The sequence below is a fragment of the Protopterus annectens genome, chromosome 9.part0 (assembly GCF_019279795.1).
Source record: "Protopterus annectens isolate FY-2018-M chromosome 9.part0, PAN1.0, whole genome shotgun sequence".
Taxonomy (NCBI): Eukaryota; Metazoa; Chordata; order Ceratodontiformes; family Protopteridae; genus Protopterus; species Protopterus annectens.
Window position 1 is genome coordinate 1,175,645,516 of NC_056743.1, and position 18,417 is coordinate 1,175,663,932.

Sequence of the window (18,417 nt, forward strand, 5' to 3'; positions counted from 1 at the left end):
AAAAGGGAAATTGGATAGGCTTAAAATAGCCCTCAAGGAAAGCTATCCTATTACCTACCTAAGAAACTATAAGCAACACAGTACTGTTTTCACTAGACCTGGAATGTTAGCATAAATGAAGGGTTTCTTACAACATCCTTGCTTTCTGGAAGCCTGAGTGAGACACAGGAAAGTTGATATTCTCCGAAACATTTGGTGTCATGGCTGGGGATAAATGGGATAAATCTGTAATGTCGAATGGCTGAAACGCCAGATGACATTACAAGGAGTACAAATTGTCAAAAGCAGGAATTCAACAAGATTGCCATACAGTGGGGTCTGGGACTTTGCTCCTTCCCTACTGTGGTGTGATCTCGGACTTATAAATAATTAGCAGGGGGTGTGGGGGTTGCAGAGGACGTTCTCCTCTCCATCTAACGTGTGCCACGTTTTTTGCCATTCACAGGATTGATGCTTTGTTTTTGTGGCAATGTTTTTTGGTGTTTTGGCTGTTTGACATTACAGATGTATTCCAGAAAACTAACAAAACAGATAAAAGAATACTATAGCAGCACTGACCATTAGGTAATGCTTTTGAAGCTGTTGCAGTTTGTTTCTGAGTTTGTCTGTGGAGGGCAGAATATGAGATGGTGGATTAAAAACTGTATTATGCACAATAACAAAAATACATAACCAGAGAATGGTCATATACTTGAATTTGGAAAGGTGATTCACTATCCTAATGACCAAAGGCTTTTGATTAGATCTCCAAGGCACACACACATAGGTTCATAGGTTCATAGGTTAGTACTAAGCTAACTGCCCTTGCGAGCCATTTTAAGCCTAGCCAGTTATCCCTTGTGAGACTCAAACCCTGCACCTTGTCTTTGTAAGGCAAACACCTTAGGCATTAAGCCACCCTCCTCACACATGTACATTCTATTTCCTGTAATACCTGTAATGTTTTTGTTACTTTTAAGACAACGTATTTCAACTCTGCAGTTTTTGTGTACATAGCCCTTTAATTGCTTCTTTTCTCTCTTACTCTCAGAGGTAATGCTCTGTATGTAATATAACAGGTAACAACTGACCAGATGTTAGAGAAGTGTTTTTTTTTAATACTGTTTTCAGTTTGGAACAGTTTACAGTGTTTGCAGTCTGTTTACAGAGAACATGTTTATTCATTTACTTACTTATTTATTTTTTATTGAGTACTTTCCCCCCTCCCTCTGCCTAGTATCAGGCTTCCTCATACTGATTACCCATTCATTCCCCAGTGGCAGGAAATCCCCAGCTACACAGAGTTAAGAGCTGTCTTGGGGCTATCATATAAGCTGGCATCCTAGCAATGACAGCATTTTTTTTTTTTTTTTTATAGTGAGTGCCCCAATACCTTCCCTGATGGTGATGTGTGAATTTGCATTACTACAAGGACTGATTCTGCTGTTTTAACAGAGTATGCATTTTTCTGCACATGCACAGTCGGGCCAGTGTCCTTCTCTGCACCATCTCTCCACATTGTGACATACCTCTGCCCATCAGTGGAGACTGTATCACCAGAGTACTGGCTGTAAACACCATCTTCCTCAGGCTGCATACACCCATCTTCCCTGCTTGCCAGTAAGACTCTGGTCACCTGGACTGTAGTCAAGACTTTATTCCTATAAGTCACTAGCCCACGCCTCTTCAAAGGTGCTTTTGCACTATATATTTATTTAAGCTGTGCATAAATAAAAAGATTATAACAGAGGACAGCTTTGATCTATTTTACTACCTCAGAGGACTGCTTGGGTGATATCCTTTACTTGCTCATGTAAAAATGACTGAAGCTTAGTTGAGCAAACACTGCAGCTATCTTAATATATAGTTAATATGTAGTCCATCCCTCATACCTTTTTCTGCTTTTACCCTTTAATTACCTTTGGGGAAAACAGTTGGAATTTGTGTCCCCCGGAGTAGTTCATTTTTTAACCACTGTCTGCCAACCATCATCAAACCCATCACACCCACTCTGGCCCATTTGTTCCTCAGTGGTTAGAGAGCCATCACTGGCTCATTCACTTCCACCTATAAGGTGATAGCCAGTTGTGGAGCAATCATCCAAGCAGACATCAGCGCCTCCCTTTCATTCCAGGAGCTCCTAGTAACCTCTCTACAGCTTCAGAGAGATGCTGTAGCTGTCAGGCATTTGGGGGGAGGAATATGCAAGCTCCCCATATGACTGCCCCCTTACCTATGTGACTACACTACAATACCACATTCTCCTGGCCCAGTCTCCTTAGGCTGCACCATCCTGAGCTCCCGCTGGATGTCACTCAAGATGCAGGCCAAATGCCCCCCCCCCCCAAGGTGGATGATACACATACTGCTAATTTTCTTCCTCCCACTATGCTCCCTCCAGCATCCTTGCCCGCTAACTGAACACTGCTGTTAGGGCTTTATCCCTCTGTGTCTCGGAGGCAGAGCCTGGGTATATTTCTTGATGACAGGCTGACACTATAGGACCAGGTTTCAGCTGTTGTTAAGATGTCCTATTTCCACTTTAGGAATATGACCGTGATCAAGCAGTTAATTCTTTTGTGACTTGTTTTAAGTACTTCTGTCACTGGTTGGTCTGTTACAGTGATGTTTACTTAGGGTTCATGGATGGTGATATGGCTCATCTACACTGGGTGCATGATTCTACTGCAAGCTTGCTGACTGGCATGTCGAGAACAGATTAATGTCATGCTGATCTTACAAGATTTGGACTACCTGTCAACTACAGACAGGTGTATATGTACAGTGTGATTTTTACGTACCATTACCTTTATAATCTGGGTCACGTGAACCTAAAGAAGTTACTGAGACTCAGTGGATGTCACCTCAGATCCTCAGTTGAGGGGCTGATGATAGTAACACAATTGACAGACTTGACATCAGGCAGGTTTATCTGGATCCAAAGAGGCCCACTTTGTCCAGTATAATTTTTCAGTTTCAATTTATTTAATTGTATGATTTTATTTTTAATTTGTAACAGATATGTTGTCTTTTTAACATGCTGTTTGTTTGCACATTGTTCAAGTACTGCTGGGTTATGTACTCCAGCAAACAATTTCATTAAATATGTGATGAAACATATTTAAAGCAGTGGGGAGTCAACCTGGCATAGTAGACCCCATTGCTAATGGCCCTGTGAAATGTGAAAGGTAAGATTTTTTTTTCAAGACTGTTTCAGATTTAGTCTGGGGATTATACCTCACCATGTATAAGTGAAACAGGAATAACCAATTTTTAACTGCTTTCCATGTTTAGTTGAAGATTTCTGTGAGAATATGGAACTGGTAGGGTATGGATGTTTCTCCTTACCCCCCATTTCTGAAATGTGTTAGTTTGTATATGTATTTTCAGAGCTGTGGGGTATGGGGATGCAACAGGGCTTGTCACTCTACAAAAAACACTTTTTTTTGCAATTCTTTTAACATAAAAGATATGTATTGCTGACTTGACAATTATTTATTTATTTATTTCAGTTTGATGACCAGTGAAGTCCACTGGGCCTAAAAAGAGCCCGTTTTCTGTGGGGGCTCGGGGAAAAAAGCTCCAGTAACAATGAGAAACATATTAGCATATACATATACAAAGCAATGAAGTCACACACCTTTATGCAGCATTCTACAGTAAAAAGAAAACATTCTACTATAATGTAATTCCGACTGCCACCAGCCAACTCTTATCAGCTACTTTAGGGCCCTTAACAAAGGGTCTCCAGTCTTACTGTGTAATGTTACTATTAATCCAAACGGTAGTCTGACCAAGAATAAGGCTATTTAGGAGTGGCCTGTACAGTGTCAACATATAGATATGCAAGTACTCCAAGAGCTTAAATACATCTCACAGATATCAGCCACAAAGACAGATTTTGAGCAGGTTCTGCTTTTTTGACCTAAGTGAGCGATTAGGAATATAGGGGGTTGAGATGGGGTTGAGATGGAGAGAGAGGAACAGGAGGATGGGTTAAATATGAGCTTATGGGCAGTGGTGAGTTTAAGAAGGTTCAGATAGTTGGGAAGCTCGGGCCATTGCAGTGAGTGGAAGGAGATGCAGTAACGGGAAGAGTTCTTAGAGGTGGTGGTGAATTTGCAGATTTTATGGTAGCAGGCTTCTAATTTAGTTTGAAGGCTGAGCTGATGATTCAAGAACTGAGGAGCACCATACATTAGGGAGGGGAGAATGTATGTGGAGGCAAGGGTCCTTCTGGTGGAGGGGGTGAGATAATGGTTATGCCTATATAGGAGTCCTAATTTTTGGTGTTTTTTTTTATGTTAGTTTGGATGCGGATATCAAATTTTAGATGTTCGTCAATAATGAGGCCGAGCAACTTCAGTGACTCACGGTGTGATGTTTCACAGTGTAGTTTTAGCTGTAGATATTTGAACAAGTTATCATTGTTGGTCATCTCTTTTCAGAAAGCTTATCTCATTAAAATATATTTGGTATGTATATTTACTTCTTGCCATGTGTGTGTGTGTGTGTGTGTGTGTGTGTGTGTGTATATACACAACACTGGCACCTGAAAGGAGCACAGTGGCATTTGCATGAAATGTAACAATTTATTAAGATGTTGTGTTGTGTCAGGTGTCTGTAATAACAAAGAAAACACAGAATAAGTTTTGGATTAAAAATCTGCGCAAAGCACCCAAGAGTTTCCTCTTCCTACTCCTCACTACAGCTCTTATATCTTAAACAAAACCCAGGCTTTAGTGACTTTCTACAGATACTTTAATACATTTATTATGATTTTGCTTCTTGCCACTTCAAAAAAGTTAGCAATATTCTTTCCAGATTCATTAATTTTGCAACATGCTTGCATTAAAAACAGTAAGTACATAAGTGATGTACAGTGGTACTGTGTACTGTTTAAACTGATATGATTGATAATGCTGATAAATAAGTATTCATTGGTGCCCTAAGCTAGTATCAGGAAAAGAGTGAAACATAGCTGACAGTCTGGGCAGCTACAATTAATAAACTGAATTAGTTCTATAATTAATTTGCATAAAGGAATCCCACTTTTACTTATTACTGTGGCCAAATATATTAAAACTGATGGTGACTCGGCTGTCTTTATGAAATATGTCTGTTGTTGTTTTTCTTCCTAAGGTTTGCATACTTCCTGGAAAACGTAACCCTGTAGGATGCATAAAGTGCTTGTGTCAGTACTGTCACTGTCATAGTACAAACTAATACAAGTAGAGAGAAATACAACTTGATGCAGAAAGCAGTCTACAGAAACCAATGAATTCAGTGCGAGTTATAATGAAAAAAATACAGCTACTTTTTATTGATAAGAAAATTTGTTGAAAGTGCTCTCTTTCAGGAACTTTTCAAGAAGGGCTATGCCCCACATACTCCCTAAGGGGTCTACTGCAAATTATCGAATGCTTACTTTATCGAACTCCATTTAATCAACTTCACTTCTTTGAATCTCATTATATCGAACTCTCAGAACTACAAAAAGGAAACCCCGGGAAAGGAACCACTTGGCCACCATGGTGAACTTTGCCCTTCCTCCACTGTAGTGCAATCTCGGAGTTGGTATATTTAGTTGGGGGGGGGTTCAGGGCAAAGCCCTCCACTTGGAGGGATTTTTTTTTGTTTTTCTGTTTGTTGTTTTGTTCTGGTGGTTGAGTGGTTTCTTTCCCAGGGGTTCCTATTCGTAGTTCTGGGAGTTCAATATAATGAGATTTGAAGAAGTGGATTCGATGAAATGGGATTTGATAAGGTAAGTGTTCGACAATTTGGCGTACATCCCCCTAAGCATACTGATTCTAATATACACCAAACTGAATAAAGGGAACATTTATAATGAGCAGTTTTACTTAGTGAAAGTGCTTGTGACAACTTAGCTTGCAACCAAAAAACAGATGTAATCTTAGGATATATACTGTGTTACTTGCTAGAACAGCAAGATTGGCTATGTATGCAGTGCACAATGGGAATTTAGTTATTTCTTATGTTTTTTAAAACTTTGTAAGGGTAGCAGCAAAAACCTAAGTGCTACCCTCTCTAGACTCCAGCAAAACAGCCAGTTTTAGTATGCTTACCTTTCTTCCTTTTTCATTATCCGGCAGATAACAATGTCTTGGAAATCCACGAGCTGTAAAACTTTTCCCTGGATTTGGATGCTCAGGACCCTATGGGCAGAATGGAGAAAAATAGCATTATGAGATGACATGTGACACAGTGTCATGTAGGAATAAATTTTATCTGATGAAACAGCAAGTGAGGATTAAATTGAAGATGGAGGACTCTATCACTTGTCATATATTGTACCATGGTGGTGTTATTTTTTTAATGAACACATCATCATTAAAATATTTATACTTGATTAGCACATTTTCAGATACTAGGTGCTTTCACATCTTTGGCATTTTATTAATACAGTAGAGATCTATCCTAAACACTGTAACACATTAGATTCACCCAGTTCTTTCAGCAGCTTAGTAAAATCTCCAAACCAATATTTGTAGTGGCAATACCACTGAGAAGTTAACACATCACTGGCAAAAGAAGTGTAAAGTTGACTAAAAGGTTTCACAATCTGTTAGGGAAAAAGGCTTTATGTAGCTACTATTCATCAATGCACCTACTTTTTACATGTGATTCTAAATGTTTAACTAAAAACTCTTGTCACTAACTACACATATTCATTGCAGTGGACAGTGTTTTCCATAGGTAAAGCAAATGCACATTTAATTATGTCATCAAAATATACTTTGTAGGATTTAACGCTGTAAGTAAATGTACACCCTAAAATTGGTGGTGAATGTAACAAAGCTACAGTTTGGCGCTGACTTCCATTGCCCCAACAAACATGCATGCCCCATAAACATTAATTACTCATGTTTCTTCCTTACTGGGTATATTCTGGCAGGTGAAATAATTCTTACACATGTTCAGTGTTGCAGACATCTACTGTGTTACTGCATGGTTAGGAGAGTAGGACTTAAGAGTGGAAAGTACAGTGTTTGTCTGGTGCTGTAGCTCAGTAAAGCAGGGGGAAAATAAATTACTATAATTGTAGCTGATGGAAATGGTGCAGAGTTGGTGGTACTGACCCTACCAGGACAAAGCACCTGTCTAGGAAAGAGATCAGAGCTGTAGAAAAAGAAAAGAGTTTGTAGAATTGTTAAGGAATTCTAAATAAGCAAGATGTTTCTTGGTGAGGTTAAGATATACAATAAGGTAAGATCAGTGTTTGACTAACTGATGCAGTTTTCAGAGATTGAGCTTCATAGGTTCATACTAGGCTATCTGCCCTAGGGCATTTATAAGCCTAGCCAGAGTGTGTTTGGCTTTCGCCACCCATTTTAAATTAATTATGCCCTTTTTCGAGGTTAGTATACTGTGCCTCTGTCTAACAGTGACACAGAAGTGATACCCGGGGTAAACCTACGATCTCCCATAAGATGACATTAGCTTGACAGATGGAAACAATAAGGTTATCTAGTCTCCCTTTTTAAGTGCCTTAACATTCTACCTTCTCTGCATCCCTACCTTACCATTTACCCTTATTCCAGATATTCCCTGCTGTTTTGAATGCCTCCATGGTTCCCTGTCCAGCAACCATTTTGGTAATTCATTTTACTGATCTTCAACTCTCTCTTTGAAAAAAATGCTTTCAGAGATCCAGGAAGCAGTTCATCCTTAAAATCTGCTACCTGTGTCCTATCCTACTTTCCTGTCTAGAGTGATACCTTTGCATCTACCTGACATGATCTTGTGCACCACGTCCCCCACCCCAGCTCTTCTGGTTTCAGTTAAGAAGAGCCTCTGATAATGTCCCTTCTCCTCCATCCCACGGGCCTTTCTGGTTGTTTTCCTCTTGATTCCTTCCAGCAGTATAATATTATTTTTCTTGTATGGCTTCCAGAATTGCATGCAGTACTCAATGTTTAGTCTGAGACCATCTACTGTAGAAGCACTACCTCTATTTCTGGAATCTGTCCCCCAAGGATACACCCCAGCAGTCTGTGTTCTCCAGCCATTGCACTCTATTTGTTCTCCCTGTGGTCGAACACCCAGATCCTTTTCCTGCTCTATTGTTGTCATTTCTGTTCTTTGATATTACACACCAGGGTTGTTGTGCTCCATTTGTAGCATTTTGCATTTTTTTGCACTGAATTTCAACTGTCTCCTTTTTACCCACTTCTCTAACCTTTCCAACTTCTTTGTAGACTACGCTCCACCTTCACTGCTGCATTCACGTTTGTATCATCAGCAGAGGCTGATCCTGTCCTCTGTTCCTTTATATATGCTTGAGGCAAACATACTAAAGAGTACGGTATTCCAGATAGACCCCCCCTATGGTACTGCACTAGTCAGTTCCCTTTTTCCTGACACTGGCTGTCTCACCACTGCCCTCTGTGTCCTCCAATTTTCCTATCTCCTTTCTGTGTAGAATAGAGTTAAATAATCTGATGAAGTCCAGGCAGACTACTTCTAGTGGTACTCCATTGTCACATTAACTTGCATCCCTGTCACAAAACTAGATATGGTTTGACTGGCCACAAACCCATATTGGTTGATGTCAAGTAGAAATGGTATCATCCTTCCCCTCGGGATTCTCTGTATGCCTTCCCCACCATTGTTGTTAAGCTGGTAGGCTTGTAGTTCCCCATGTCTTTTTCTATGTCCCTGTCTTTCTGCAGTAGACACAACCGATAATGAGACCACAAAGGAAAGTGCTCATGTAGTTAGCTTGACAACATAAATGCAGCTGCTTACAGAGCAATAATCATCAGAAAAGTAGAGTTTTGTACCTACCATAAATGTAGATGTTCGAGTGTACACCCTGCTGCAGTCATCACACTTGGGTTATCCTTTCGTCAGGCGGTCCCGCAGTCAGACGGAATTCCAAAGTCTTGGTCCGGCGTTGGTTCCTGTCGCTTCATTCCTGACGTCAGTGCGCTGGGGTATATATAATGCATCCAACGCCATTTTCTTCAGTTTTTCTTGCCCCAGATGTCAGGTGCCCCCAAAAAGGTGGTCAGTAATTAGTACCAAATTAAGTCATTTTTGCACAAACACAAAATCCCTTTAGCTATAAGCAAATACATCAGGAAGGTATTGTAGAGATTTAGCCAGTAAGATCAGAGGAGATGGAGGGAGGGTAACCTGGACTGCAGCAGGGTGTACACTCGAACATCTACATTTATGGTAGGTACAAAACTGTACTATGTTCATCGTGTTACTCTGCTGCAGTCATCACACTTGGGTAGAATCCCAAAGGTAAGGATGGGTGGAGGAGTTATAGAGGGTTAGAGGAGGCTAGAAGGCCCTGCAGAACTGCAGTGGCAAAACCAGCCTTAGTCTTAGAGTAAAGTGGTAAGTGATAGTGTTTGGTAAAGGTGTGTACTGAACTCCAAGTTGCAGCTTCCAAAATCTCCTTGGTTGGAACCCCCCTGAGGAAGGCTGTAGATGTAGCTGTTGCCCTGGTAGAGTGGGGCCTAATGGTAGCAGGAACTGGTTTTCCATGATGGGTATAGCAAAACCGAATGCAATGTCCTATCCATTTGGAAATGGTTTGTTTTGATATAGCCTTCCCTTGTGAAGCTGTAGCATAGGATACAAAGAGCTGGTCAGATTTTCTGAAAGCCTTAGTTTTGTCCAAGTAGTAACTAAGTTGCCTGTGAATGTCCAAGGAATGCAGGAGTCTTTCTCCTTTGTTCTGTGGATTTGGGAAGAAGGTGGGTAAGTGAATGGTTTGATTTAAAGCCACACTGGAAACCACCTTAGGCATGAAGGAAGGATTAGTTCGTAGAGAAACTCTGTCTTGAGTTGTTTATCTGGCGTCAGATAAGCCTTCTGGGCCGTTGTATTCAAGCTGGCACCCAGGAATGTCATATTTTGTGAGGGTACTAGTTTTGATTTCTTTTCGTTTACTGTGTACCCCAGGCAACTTAGAAGATGTTTTACAAAAGCCAGATGTTGTAAGAGGATGTCCTTGCTTTCTGCTTGGATGAGGCAGTCGTCCAGGTATGGGTATATTTGAATTCCTCTTTGTCTGCAGTATGCAATTACTGGTGCCAGGCATTTTGTGAAGACCCTGGGCGCAGTAGATAAGCCAAAGGGCAGTGCAGCGAATTGGTAATGGGTTGAACCTGCAATGAAACAGAGGTATCTTCTGCAACTTAGTCTGATAGGGACATGCAGGTATGCCTCCTTGAGGTCCAACGTTACTAGCCATGCTTTCTTGCCCAACATGGGAAGAAGCTGCTGTAGTGTTAGCATCTTGAATTTGGGTACTTGTAAGAAGGTGTTTAGAATTGAAAGGTCCAGAATTGGTCTCCAGGCATTGTCCTTTCTGGGTACTAGAAAGAGTCTTGAGTAAAATCCTTGGCCTTGCTCTCGAGTAGGTACCAGTTGAATGGCTCTCATGTCCATGAGAGCTGTAATTTGTTTTTGTGCCTCTGCCCATTGATTTTGTGGCAGGTTTGGCATTCCTCTTTTCATTGGCAAGGTGTGAAAATGGAATCTGTATCCTCGTGAAATTATGTCTAGGACTCATTTGTCCCTTGTGACAATGTGCCAGTTGTCTGAAAAAAGTGAGAGTTTTCCTCCCAAGGGGGCTGCCAAGAGTGTGTTGCTTGGCCAGATGAGGTGCAAGTCATTGAGTTTGCCTTCTGGTAGTTTGGGACCTGTCTTCTCCTCCCTTTCTGTGTTGCAGTGCCCCATTGTCGAGGTTTGTACTGGGCATGTGGTTGTCCTCTACCTCTTGGACGTCTGTATTTACCCCTCTGTGGTCTGTCAGTAGCTGGAAAGGACCAGTTTTTTGTTGGCCAATTTCTGCTGAAGCGAGGGGGCTGTACCTGTAGGAAGTCTTTGACTGTCTGCATAGATTTTGCCTTATCCTCCATTTTCTTTAAGACTTCTTCTGCTTTAACTCCAAAAAGAACATCCTGCTATAAGGGAACATCTAGAAGCTTTGCTTTAACATGATCAGGCAGAGTTTGTTCCTTTAACCAAGCATGCCTACGTATAACAGACCCAGTGACAGCTGCTCTGCAGGAAGCCTCCAAAGAATCAAACCCACATTGTAAAGTATGTTTGCCCACCTGTTCAGTTGCATGCAACAGATCCTGCATTTCTTTCAATTCAGACTGTTGAGGGAGTGTGCTCATTTTTTGTTTTAACTGATACATTAGAAATTGCTGATATTTTAGCATGTGGAATTGGCAATTTAGTGCCCTCATAGCTAGAGTGGCTGAAGTGTAAACCTTTTTCCCCCACCTGTCTAGTGCTCTGGAGTCCCTTTCCGAGGGTACAGGATTTTTTGCCATAGAAGCCTTAGCCCCTTTGGGACCCTGGGAGATAGTCTCTGGATCAGCAACAGGGCTTTTATAAAGAAATTTGTGGGAATCAGGCACTCTATAGTATCTGTCAGGTTTGGCCGGAGCTGGAGGCAGGGAATCTGGGTTATAACTGGATTCTAAGTAAACATCATCCACAATGTCTAAAACTGGGGGGGTGGCAAGTGGTCTATGCTGGGGATGTAAAAGAAACTCCCTGAGCCTGTTCTTCGAGTCAGAGTAGTCCTGACCTTCCCAGTGAAAATGTTCCCTCATAGTGTGTAAAGTTCCCCAAAGGAGTAGTCTTCAGGAGGAGAAGCTGAGGAAATAGAATCCTCAGCATCAGAATCTTCATAACGGGAGAAGGAGTAATCTTGGTCCTCAGAGGAGCCTGAGGAAATAGACACTTGTTCAGAGGAGGCATATTCTTCCTCTTGTCTAGGCCTTTTGTGGGGTGGGGGTTGGGAACCCCTGATTAAAGAGATCAAATCTTCAGCCATTTTGAGCATCTGTTTCTTAGGCATGGGGCCTTGAACTGGAGACTGAAGGGCAGTCTTTTTAGGTTTAATAGGAGTCTTTAGTCTTAGGATACGTTTTTATGGTGAGCGTCGTCGGTCTGAAAACGCCTTCAGAAACCAGAGGTGTTTCTGCAGCACCGACATCTTTTTCAGCAGTGTCGTCAGTAGGGGCTAAACAAAATGGCTGCGTCGGCCTAGTACTTTCCGCCAAAAGTTCCGAAGCGGTCTCGGGTTCCAGATCTGCGGTAGTCAGGGGCTGCGCTGGAGCCTCACTGAAGACCAGTGAACCGGAGACCGGACCAGCCGAGGCCTCGGAGTCTGGCTTGGGTCTAGGCTGCCTGTTCTTATCATTGCATTTTTTGTGCACGCCGGTAGTCAGTTGCTCCAACGGCATAGTGTAGTTACATTTTCTACCGAAGTAGTGTCGTGCGAAATCAAAGCGTCTTTTAATAGTATGCTTATTAAACCTAGCACAAAAACGACAACCAGTGACATTGTGGTCTGGGCCTAGGCAAGGTATGCAGTAAGAATGAAAATCCTTATGAGGTATTTGCTTCCCACAAGAAATACAATTGTTAACTTTTTCTGACATCGGTCTGAGGCAACAAAAGTTCCGAAGCGGTCTCGGGTTCCAGATCTGCGGTAGTCAGGGGCTGCGCTGGAGCCTCACTGAAGACCAGTGAACCGGAGACCGGACCAGCCGAGGCCTCGGAGTCTGGCTTGGGTCTAGGCTGCCTGTTCTTATCCTTGCATTTTTTGTGCACGCCGGTAGTCAGTTGCTCCAACGGCATAGTGTAGTTACATTTTCTACCGAAGTAGTGTCGTGCGAAATCAAAGCGTCTTTTAATAGTATGCTTATTAAACCTAGCACAAAAACGACAACCAGTGACATTGTGGTCTGGGCCTAGGCAAGGTATGCAGTAAGAATGAAAATCCTTATGAGGTATTTGCTTCCCACAAGAAATACAATTGTTAACTTTTTCTGACATCGGTCTGAGGCAAGAAAAGTTTCCCCAACGGGGTACTTAGCTTTATTGAAGACTTCAGATCCGAAATTCGACTTCGAAAATCTCAGGAGTCGGCCGACCGGCACTTGCGAACTGCTTCTGCTTCAGGCACCGCACGGCAAGAAAGACTGGAGAAAATGGCGTCGGATGCATTATATATACCCCTGGCGCACTGATGTCAGGGATGAAGCGACAGCAACCGACGCCGGACCAAGACTTTGGAATTCCGGCCGACTGCGAGACCGTCTGACGACAGGATAACCCAAGTGTGATGACTGCAGCAGGGTAACACGATGAACATCTAGATAACAGTGGCACTATGACAACTGTCACCCAGTTGTCAAAAGCTCTAGGGTCCTCCACACTTCTTGCAGAGTGAATGGTTCACGTCCACACACACCTAAACATTTTAATAGCCACCACCACATGTTATATGTAAGGATACAGACTATAACTTTGTTGACATCACTACACATTATGTCAACAACCAGCTCACTGAGATGCACTCTGTTTTCATGTAGTAAACATTAAACAAATACAAACAAGTTTTGCTCATAAAGTATAAATTTGGGATGTCTTAAGACAGTAACAGAAATGTTATCTTCTAACTTTGTATTGTCATTGTTTTATTACATGGGCCCATTTCTGAGTCTGATTGCAACAAAGCTGGGAAGTCCAGTTTTCACATCAGCAGGAGTCCAAAACAATGCTGCTTTTAGGCAAACTCTCTCCCCTTTCCCATAATACAAAGTGATAATACTGTTCATTACAAAACTATACTCACCTGGATTCCTGGTGGAATGTTGTAGATGATGCGGATAGTTTTACAGTCAGGATGTCCTGGCAAGGAGTGTGGGATAATGTGATACTCCATCTTCCCAGGAGGCTGTGTTCCTGTCTTCACACCATATATCATCTTACAGGTTGGACACTGCAAACTCCCATCCTATAACAAGGCAAGAATAAACATTTTATTATGCCAGATATCAGTACCTGATAGAAGAAAATAACTTAATGGTTCCATACCAGTTACAGACCTAATACTAGAAATTGCACTCGCTACTCCATCCTACAAGTGAAAATCATTCCAGGTTTCCATTCTTTCATAGTCTTTAATTAGACTGTTTTTCTTACATGTTCTGACAGTGTATTCTACTTGCCACCAAGCTATACATTTTTGCATTGAAAATATATCTGGGATGTGTACCATAAGGTGAAGCAATGCACTATTCCGTTAGGACAGAACTTCGTCCAGTCAAGTGGTAGTTAATGATTTCTGCTCTCTGTTTGTGCTCATTCCCTCACCATCTCCTTACTTCCTACCATATTATCTTCTCTGTCTGCTAGTAGGTCTCTAAATTGCTCTTCTGTACTCTGACACAGACTGCACTTCTTTCCTCTGTCTGAGCTGGTGCTCCTCACTGATTGTCTTTCCTCCCTCACTCACATTACCTTGGCTTGTTCATCCACTTCTTGGAAAGTTCCTCCTTTACTTTTTCCCCCAACAGTTAATTATTTATACAACCATTAATTTTCCTTCTTTCTAAACCGTGCTATATAAAACTGTATGAAAACCACAATGCCAGTCAGACTCAGATTTCACCTGCTAGTTCCACTTCTGTTCTACATCTGTGAGCTTAACCCTTGACCTTGTTGAAATGGATAATTACTGTATCATTTCTCAAATACATCACATTGACAATCCCCGGTTACCAGTGTAGGCACCCTGGCCTCTTCTGGTATGATGGAACTATGCTTCTGCATCCTATATTGCACCTCAACTGTTCCAAAACCTACCCAATCCTGCCTTCCCCAAGTATTCTATTTAACATTCCTGAAGCCAAGCCATTGATTAGGACCTTTCATCACACAAGAAAGGACTCTGTTTGCCATTGGGAAATCCACTTCAGTCAGGGCCCATCTACAGTGTGTACCATGAACTGTAAACTAATCTCCCTGCCCAGATAGGGTATAGATTGATGCAGAACTTCTTCAACTTTGGATCTTTGTTATCAACGTACCCTCCCAGTGTATGTGGAATATCAGAAATGTATCGTTTTTCAGAAGCTCTTTTTATTTGGATTCTTTTGTGAGGAGGAAAGAAGCTGTTTATTAGGTAGGCTGACAGCCCAGCTAAGCTTACCTCATGGATAATACAGAATATCAAGCATGAAGTAATATTGCAAGGTGACATCAGCAATTGTTTTACGTACTGCAGGAGTTACTAAATAGAGCTGCTTAAGTAGCAAAGGACCTTCACTAATGTTTACCTCTTTTAACAAGAACTGATCCTACCACATGTAGACATAGCATACTGGATTAGGTGGCAACTAACCTGCCTGATCATGTACCTACAGCTAGCATGTTATCAGATCTGGGCTTGTAACATACTTTTTAAGTATAAACTGGACACCTATAAACTATGTCCATGATATTAACCAGACACTTGCCAGCTGTGAACTGTACATTTGCTCTACTAGAGGCTGGTGAATGTGTTCCCCTTTGCCAAGCCATGTCTGTATAAAAGCCTTCATGAGGCATGGACAAGAATGTGCATGACAACAGGGAAAGATATAGAAAGCCTTCACATTATTTGCCTCAGGGTGGGATTATAGCCTAACCAGGAAATCTCCCAAATGGTTGCTTCAGTGACAGGCTGAATGATCAGCTCTTGCCCTGTAGGAAACAACTGAGCTGACTGATCACAGTGGGCTGAGTTATGGCAGGGGTATAACAATCATAATAAAAAAAAGCAATGTATGCCCCTGTAAGAACACTATGAGTTTTGGGTATTTAGTGGCCTGGCTCTCCCCTGAGCATAAGTTGTTGACTTTGGAAAAAGATTACAACATCAGAAACAAACCCTCTCTAGATGCTTAAAAGTCCCCCTCCCCTGCAGTAAGTATAAAGCCTTGATCTGAATAACTAAAAGTAACTGCTTTTAAGGCCTTCAGGAATGTTATATTTCTAACAGTAAATACTTATGGAAGGAACTAAGCACACTGCTAAAAGAAATAAGAATGTGTAGCCCAATAACATAGTCACCAGTGATGACTCTGCCATCTACTTTGGGGCCCCAGTAAACATCCCCTAGTCATCCAGACCACCAGTTGTACCTTGCAGGACCTGGACAAAAACTTCCACTTTTCTTCCCATGGTACAATCTTAAAACTGTTACTGCCATGGCATGGAGCAGATAACCCACAGCTAGATTCCAGAAGATGGTATTTGCCAAACTGTGGTCTGTTTATGGCTGTTCCTAAGATGCTTGTCATTTGAAGACATCATCCCACAGCTGAGGAAAACGGTTCTTCTCACCCCTATTCCTAAAGAAGAGCAAAAGGATCTAAACAACTACAGACCAGTCGTTATATTGAGCCCACTTGCAAAAAATGCTTGGAAAATTTGTGCCTCTACTAAGGGATTCTCAGCTAGATGGGGTGAAGACTGCAGTGGTCCATCTGTGAAGACTACATTCTGACAACAATGAACAAAGACCAATGTATAAGCATCCTCTTTGTGGACTTGAACAAGGTATTAAATTGGGTAACTCATGCTTTTGTGCTTGACAGACTAGTCTATACCTTTCAGTGTTTGAGGATTAAAAATCATACTGACATTTAAAAATCACAGCATAGGTATAGAAAGAAGAGTACAGTACTTTTTGTTTTTTACTTTCAAAAGTACGTTTTCAAATACTAAACCTTAAACAGTTTGTGATAAAGGATCTTTATTCATATGTCTAGTTAAGTTAATTTAGCAGTGTATGTGCCATTAAACAGGTCTAAAACTATGAAGAAAGACAAAGTATAAGAGGAACATGGCTAAATTTAAGGGAAAGATCGTAGCAGCTGAGTGGAACAATTTGGACTAAACTCGTGCTGTCAGTTTGCTCAACAGCTCCCTAAGAGGAAAACACTTTTAACGATCATTAACAAAGGTCCATCATAACTTCCAAAACTTCCCGAGAAGACGCTGTCGAGACAGGATCTTAACTTCCCTGCAGAACTTTGTAAAGAAAAGCAAAAGTATGTGGTTTTAATATTTTAAAATTAAAATAAAAAACAGCTTACTTACACATGATGCTGGCCGCAGCTTGCACCACTTCCCCTCATGTGACAATGTCTGTCATCTTGATTATGTGACTTTTGTGTTACATGTGTTTGTCATGACACAACATACACTGTATGTTAGAATCATAAACATGTAAAAATATATTTGATGAAAAAATGATACACCTTTATTTAAATAATTTTATTGTTAAGAGTGCCAACTCTTTGACTTTTCATCTTTGGCTGAGTCACAATAAATATATCAGGTTAACTTGTACTGTTAAAATTACAAGAAAAAGGAAGGTTTCCACACTCAGAAGAACATCAGCAGGTCATGCCCTTAGATGTGACAACATTGCAACAGAATTCTTGTTTTTCAGTATGTGGATGGCATTAACCTACCTTTCATACATAAGAAGAATGTGTCTCAAACATGTGGTAGCAAGACATTTTGCACTCTTGACGTTCCACACTGGCTTTCAGGTCCTCATCCAATGTTTCCACTGACCAGGTGAAGTACTTCAAATACCAGGGCATTTTACTTGATGAGGTAATGTCATTTTGTGGACAACTCTTCTCTCCCGTGAAAAAGATTATTTCACAGTTGAGATTACTGTATTATCTTAAACCTTCCCTTACTCCCATTTACTTTGCCAGTGCAGTTCTTCTGTTGTTCCTGTACTGCACTTGCATTTCATTTAATGCACATTCAGCTCTGTATATAACTGGATTGAGAATTTGTCATATGATTAGCCCTTAATGCTAATCACTCTGCCATTTTGCAACAGCTTTAATGGCAGACCTGAACTCAGCTTTCCAATACCTATACCCTTACCCAGATTGATGCTTCTACTTTATCTAACCTTTTCACTGGGAAGTTTTCCCTCCTGCCATTGGACCCTAGGTATTTTACTTACCTACTTACTTTTTTATTTGCAACCATGTAAGTTAACTGGACAGTGTTACATATTCACATAAAATTGTAAATTGTTTGCACATGTCCCTTTTTAGGCATGACACAGGAGTACTGTCTGCTTAAGTGACTTCCTCAGAGTTAGACAGTATGTGAATGAAGGCTGAGGGAATCAAAAACAGCTCATAGCATCAGTCTTCTATACTAACTGCCAAACCATTTTCAACATCTTTGCAGAGCTGGGGACTACAGCTTCTAAAGTGCTACGCCAGCCTTGTGGAATTCCTTGCCATATAACTTAGGGAACCACCTATACCTTCAAAACGTCTTCAGACAGCTCAGATGGTGTAGCAGGAAAAATGCCCTGACTGTAAACCATGAAACCTGAGTTGGAATAGCAGCTCAGTCACTTACATATCTCTTGCATGTTGAAACCTGGTGCAGTATACGGTATGTGCAATGGAGGTTATGGCCAATATGAAAAAAAAATCAAACTACCCCTGATGAGTGCCTAAATGATGACCCCCTCATAGCCAGCTCTCACCTTTCATTGATGGCGGAATGAATGGGCCAGTAGCTTGGGAGGGGACCTATCAAACAGATGTACAAATTGCC

The 18,417-nt window shown here is 41.3% G+C and overlaps 1 protein-coding gene across 1 annotated transcript in view; it reads right to left on the bottom strand.

Moving 5' to 3' along the window:
• The window catches only part of DTX4 (deltex E3 ubiquitin ligase 4), a 443,998-nt gene that overhangs the window by 41,335 nt on the left and 384,246 nt on the right, over positions 1 to 18,417 (bottom strand). Inside the window, exons 7-8 of the mRNA XM_044084062.1 lie at positions 13,622 to 13,783; positions 6,066 to 6,155 (exon numbers count right to left, since the gene is read on the bottom strand). Coding sequence (XP_043939997.1) covers positions 6,066 to 6,155; positions 13,622 to 13,783 — 252 coding nt within the window. The remainder of the gene's footprint in view (positions 1 to 6,065; positions 6,156 to 13,621; positions 13,784 to 18,417) is intronic.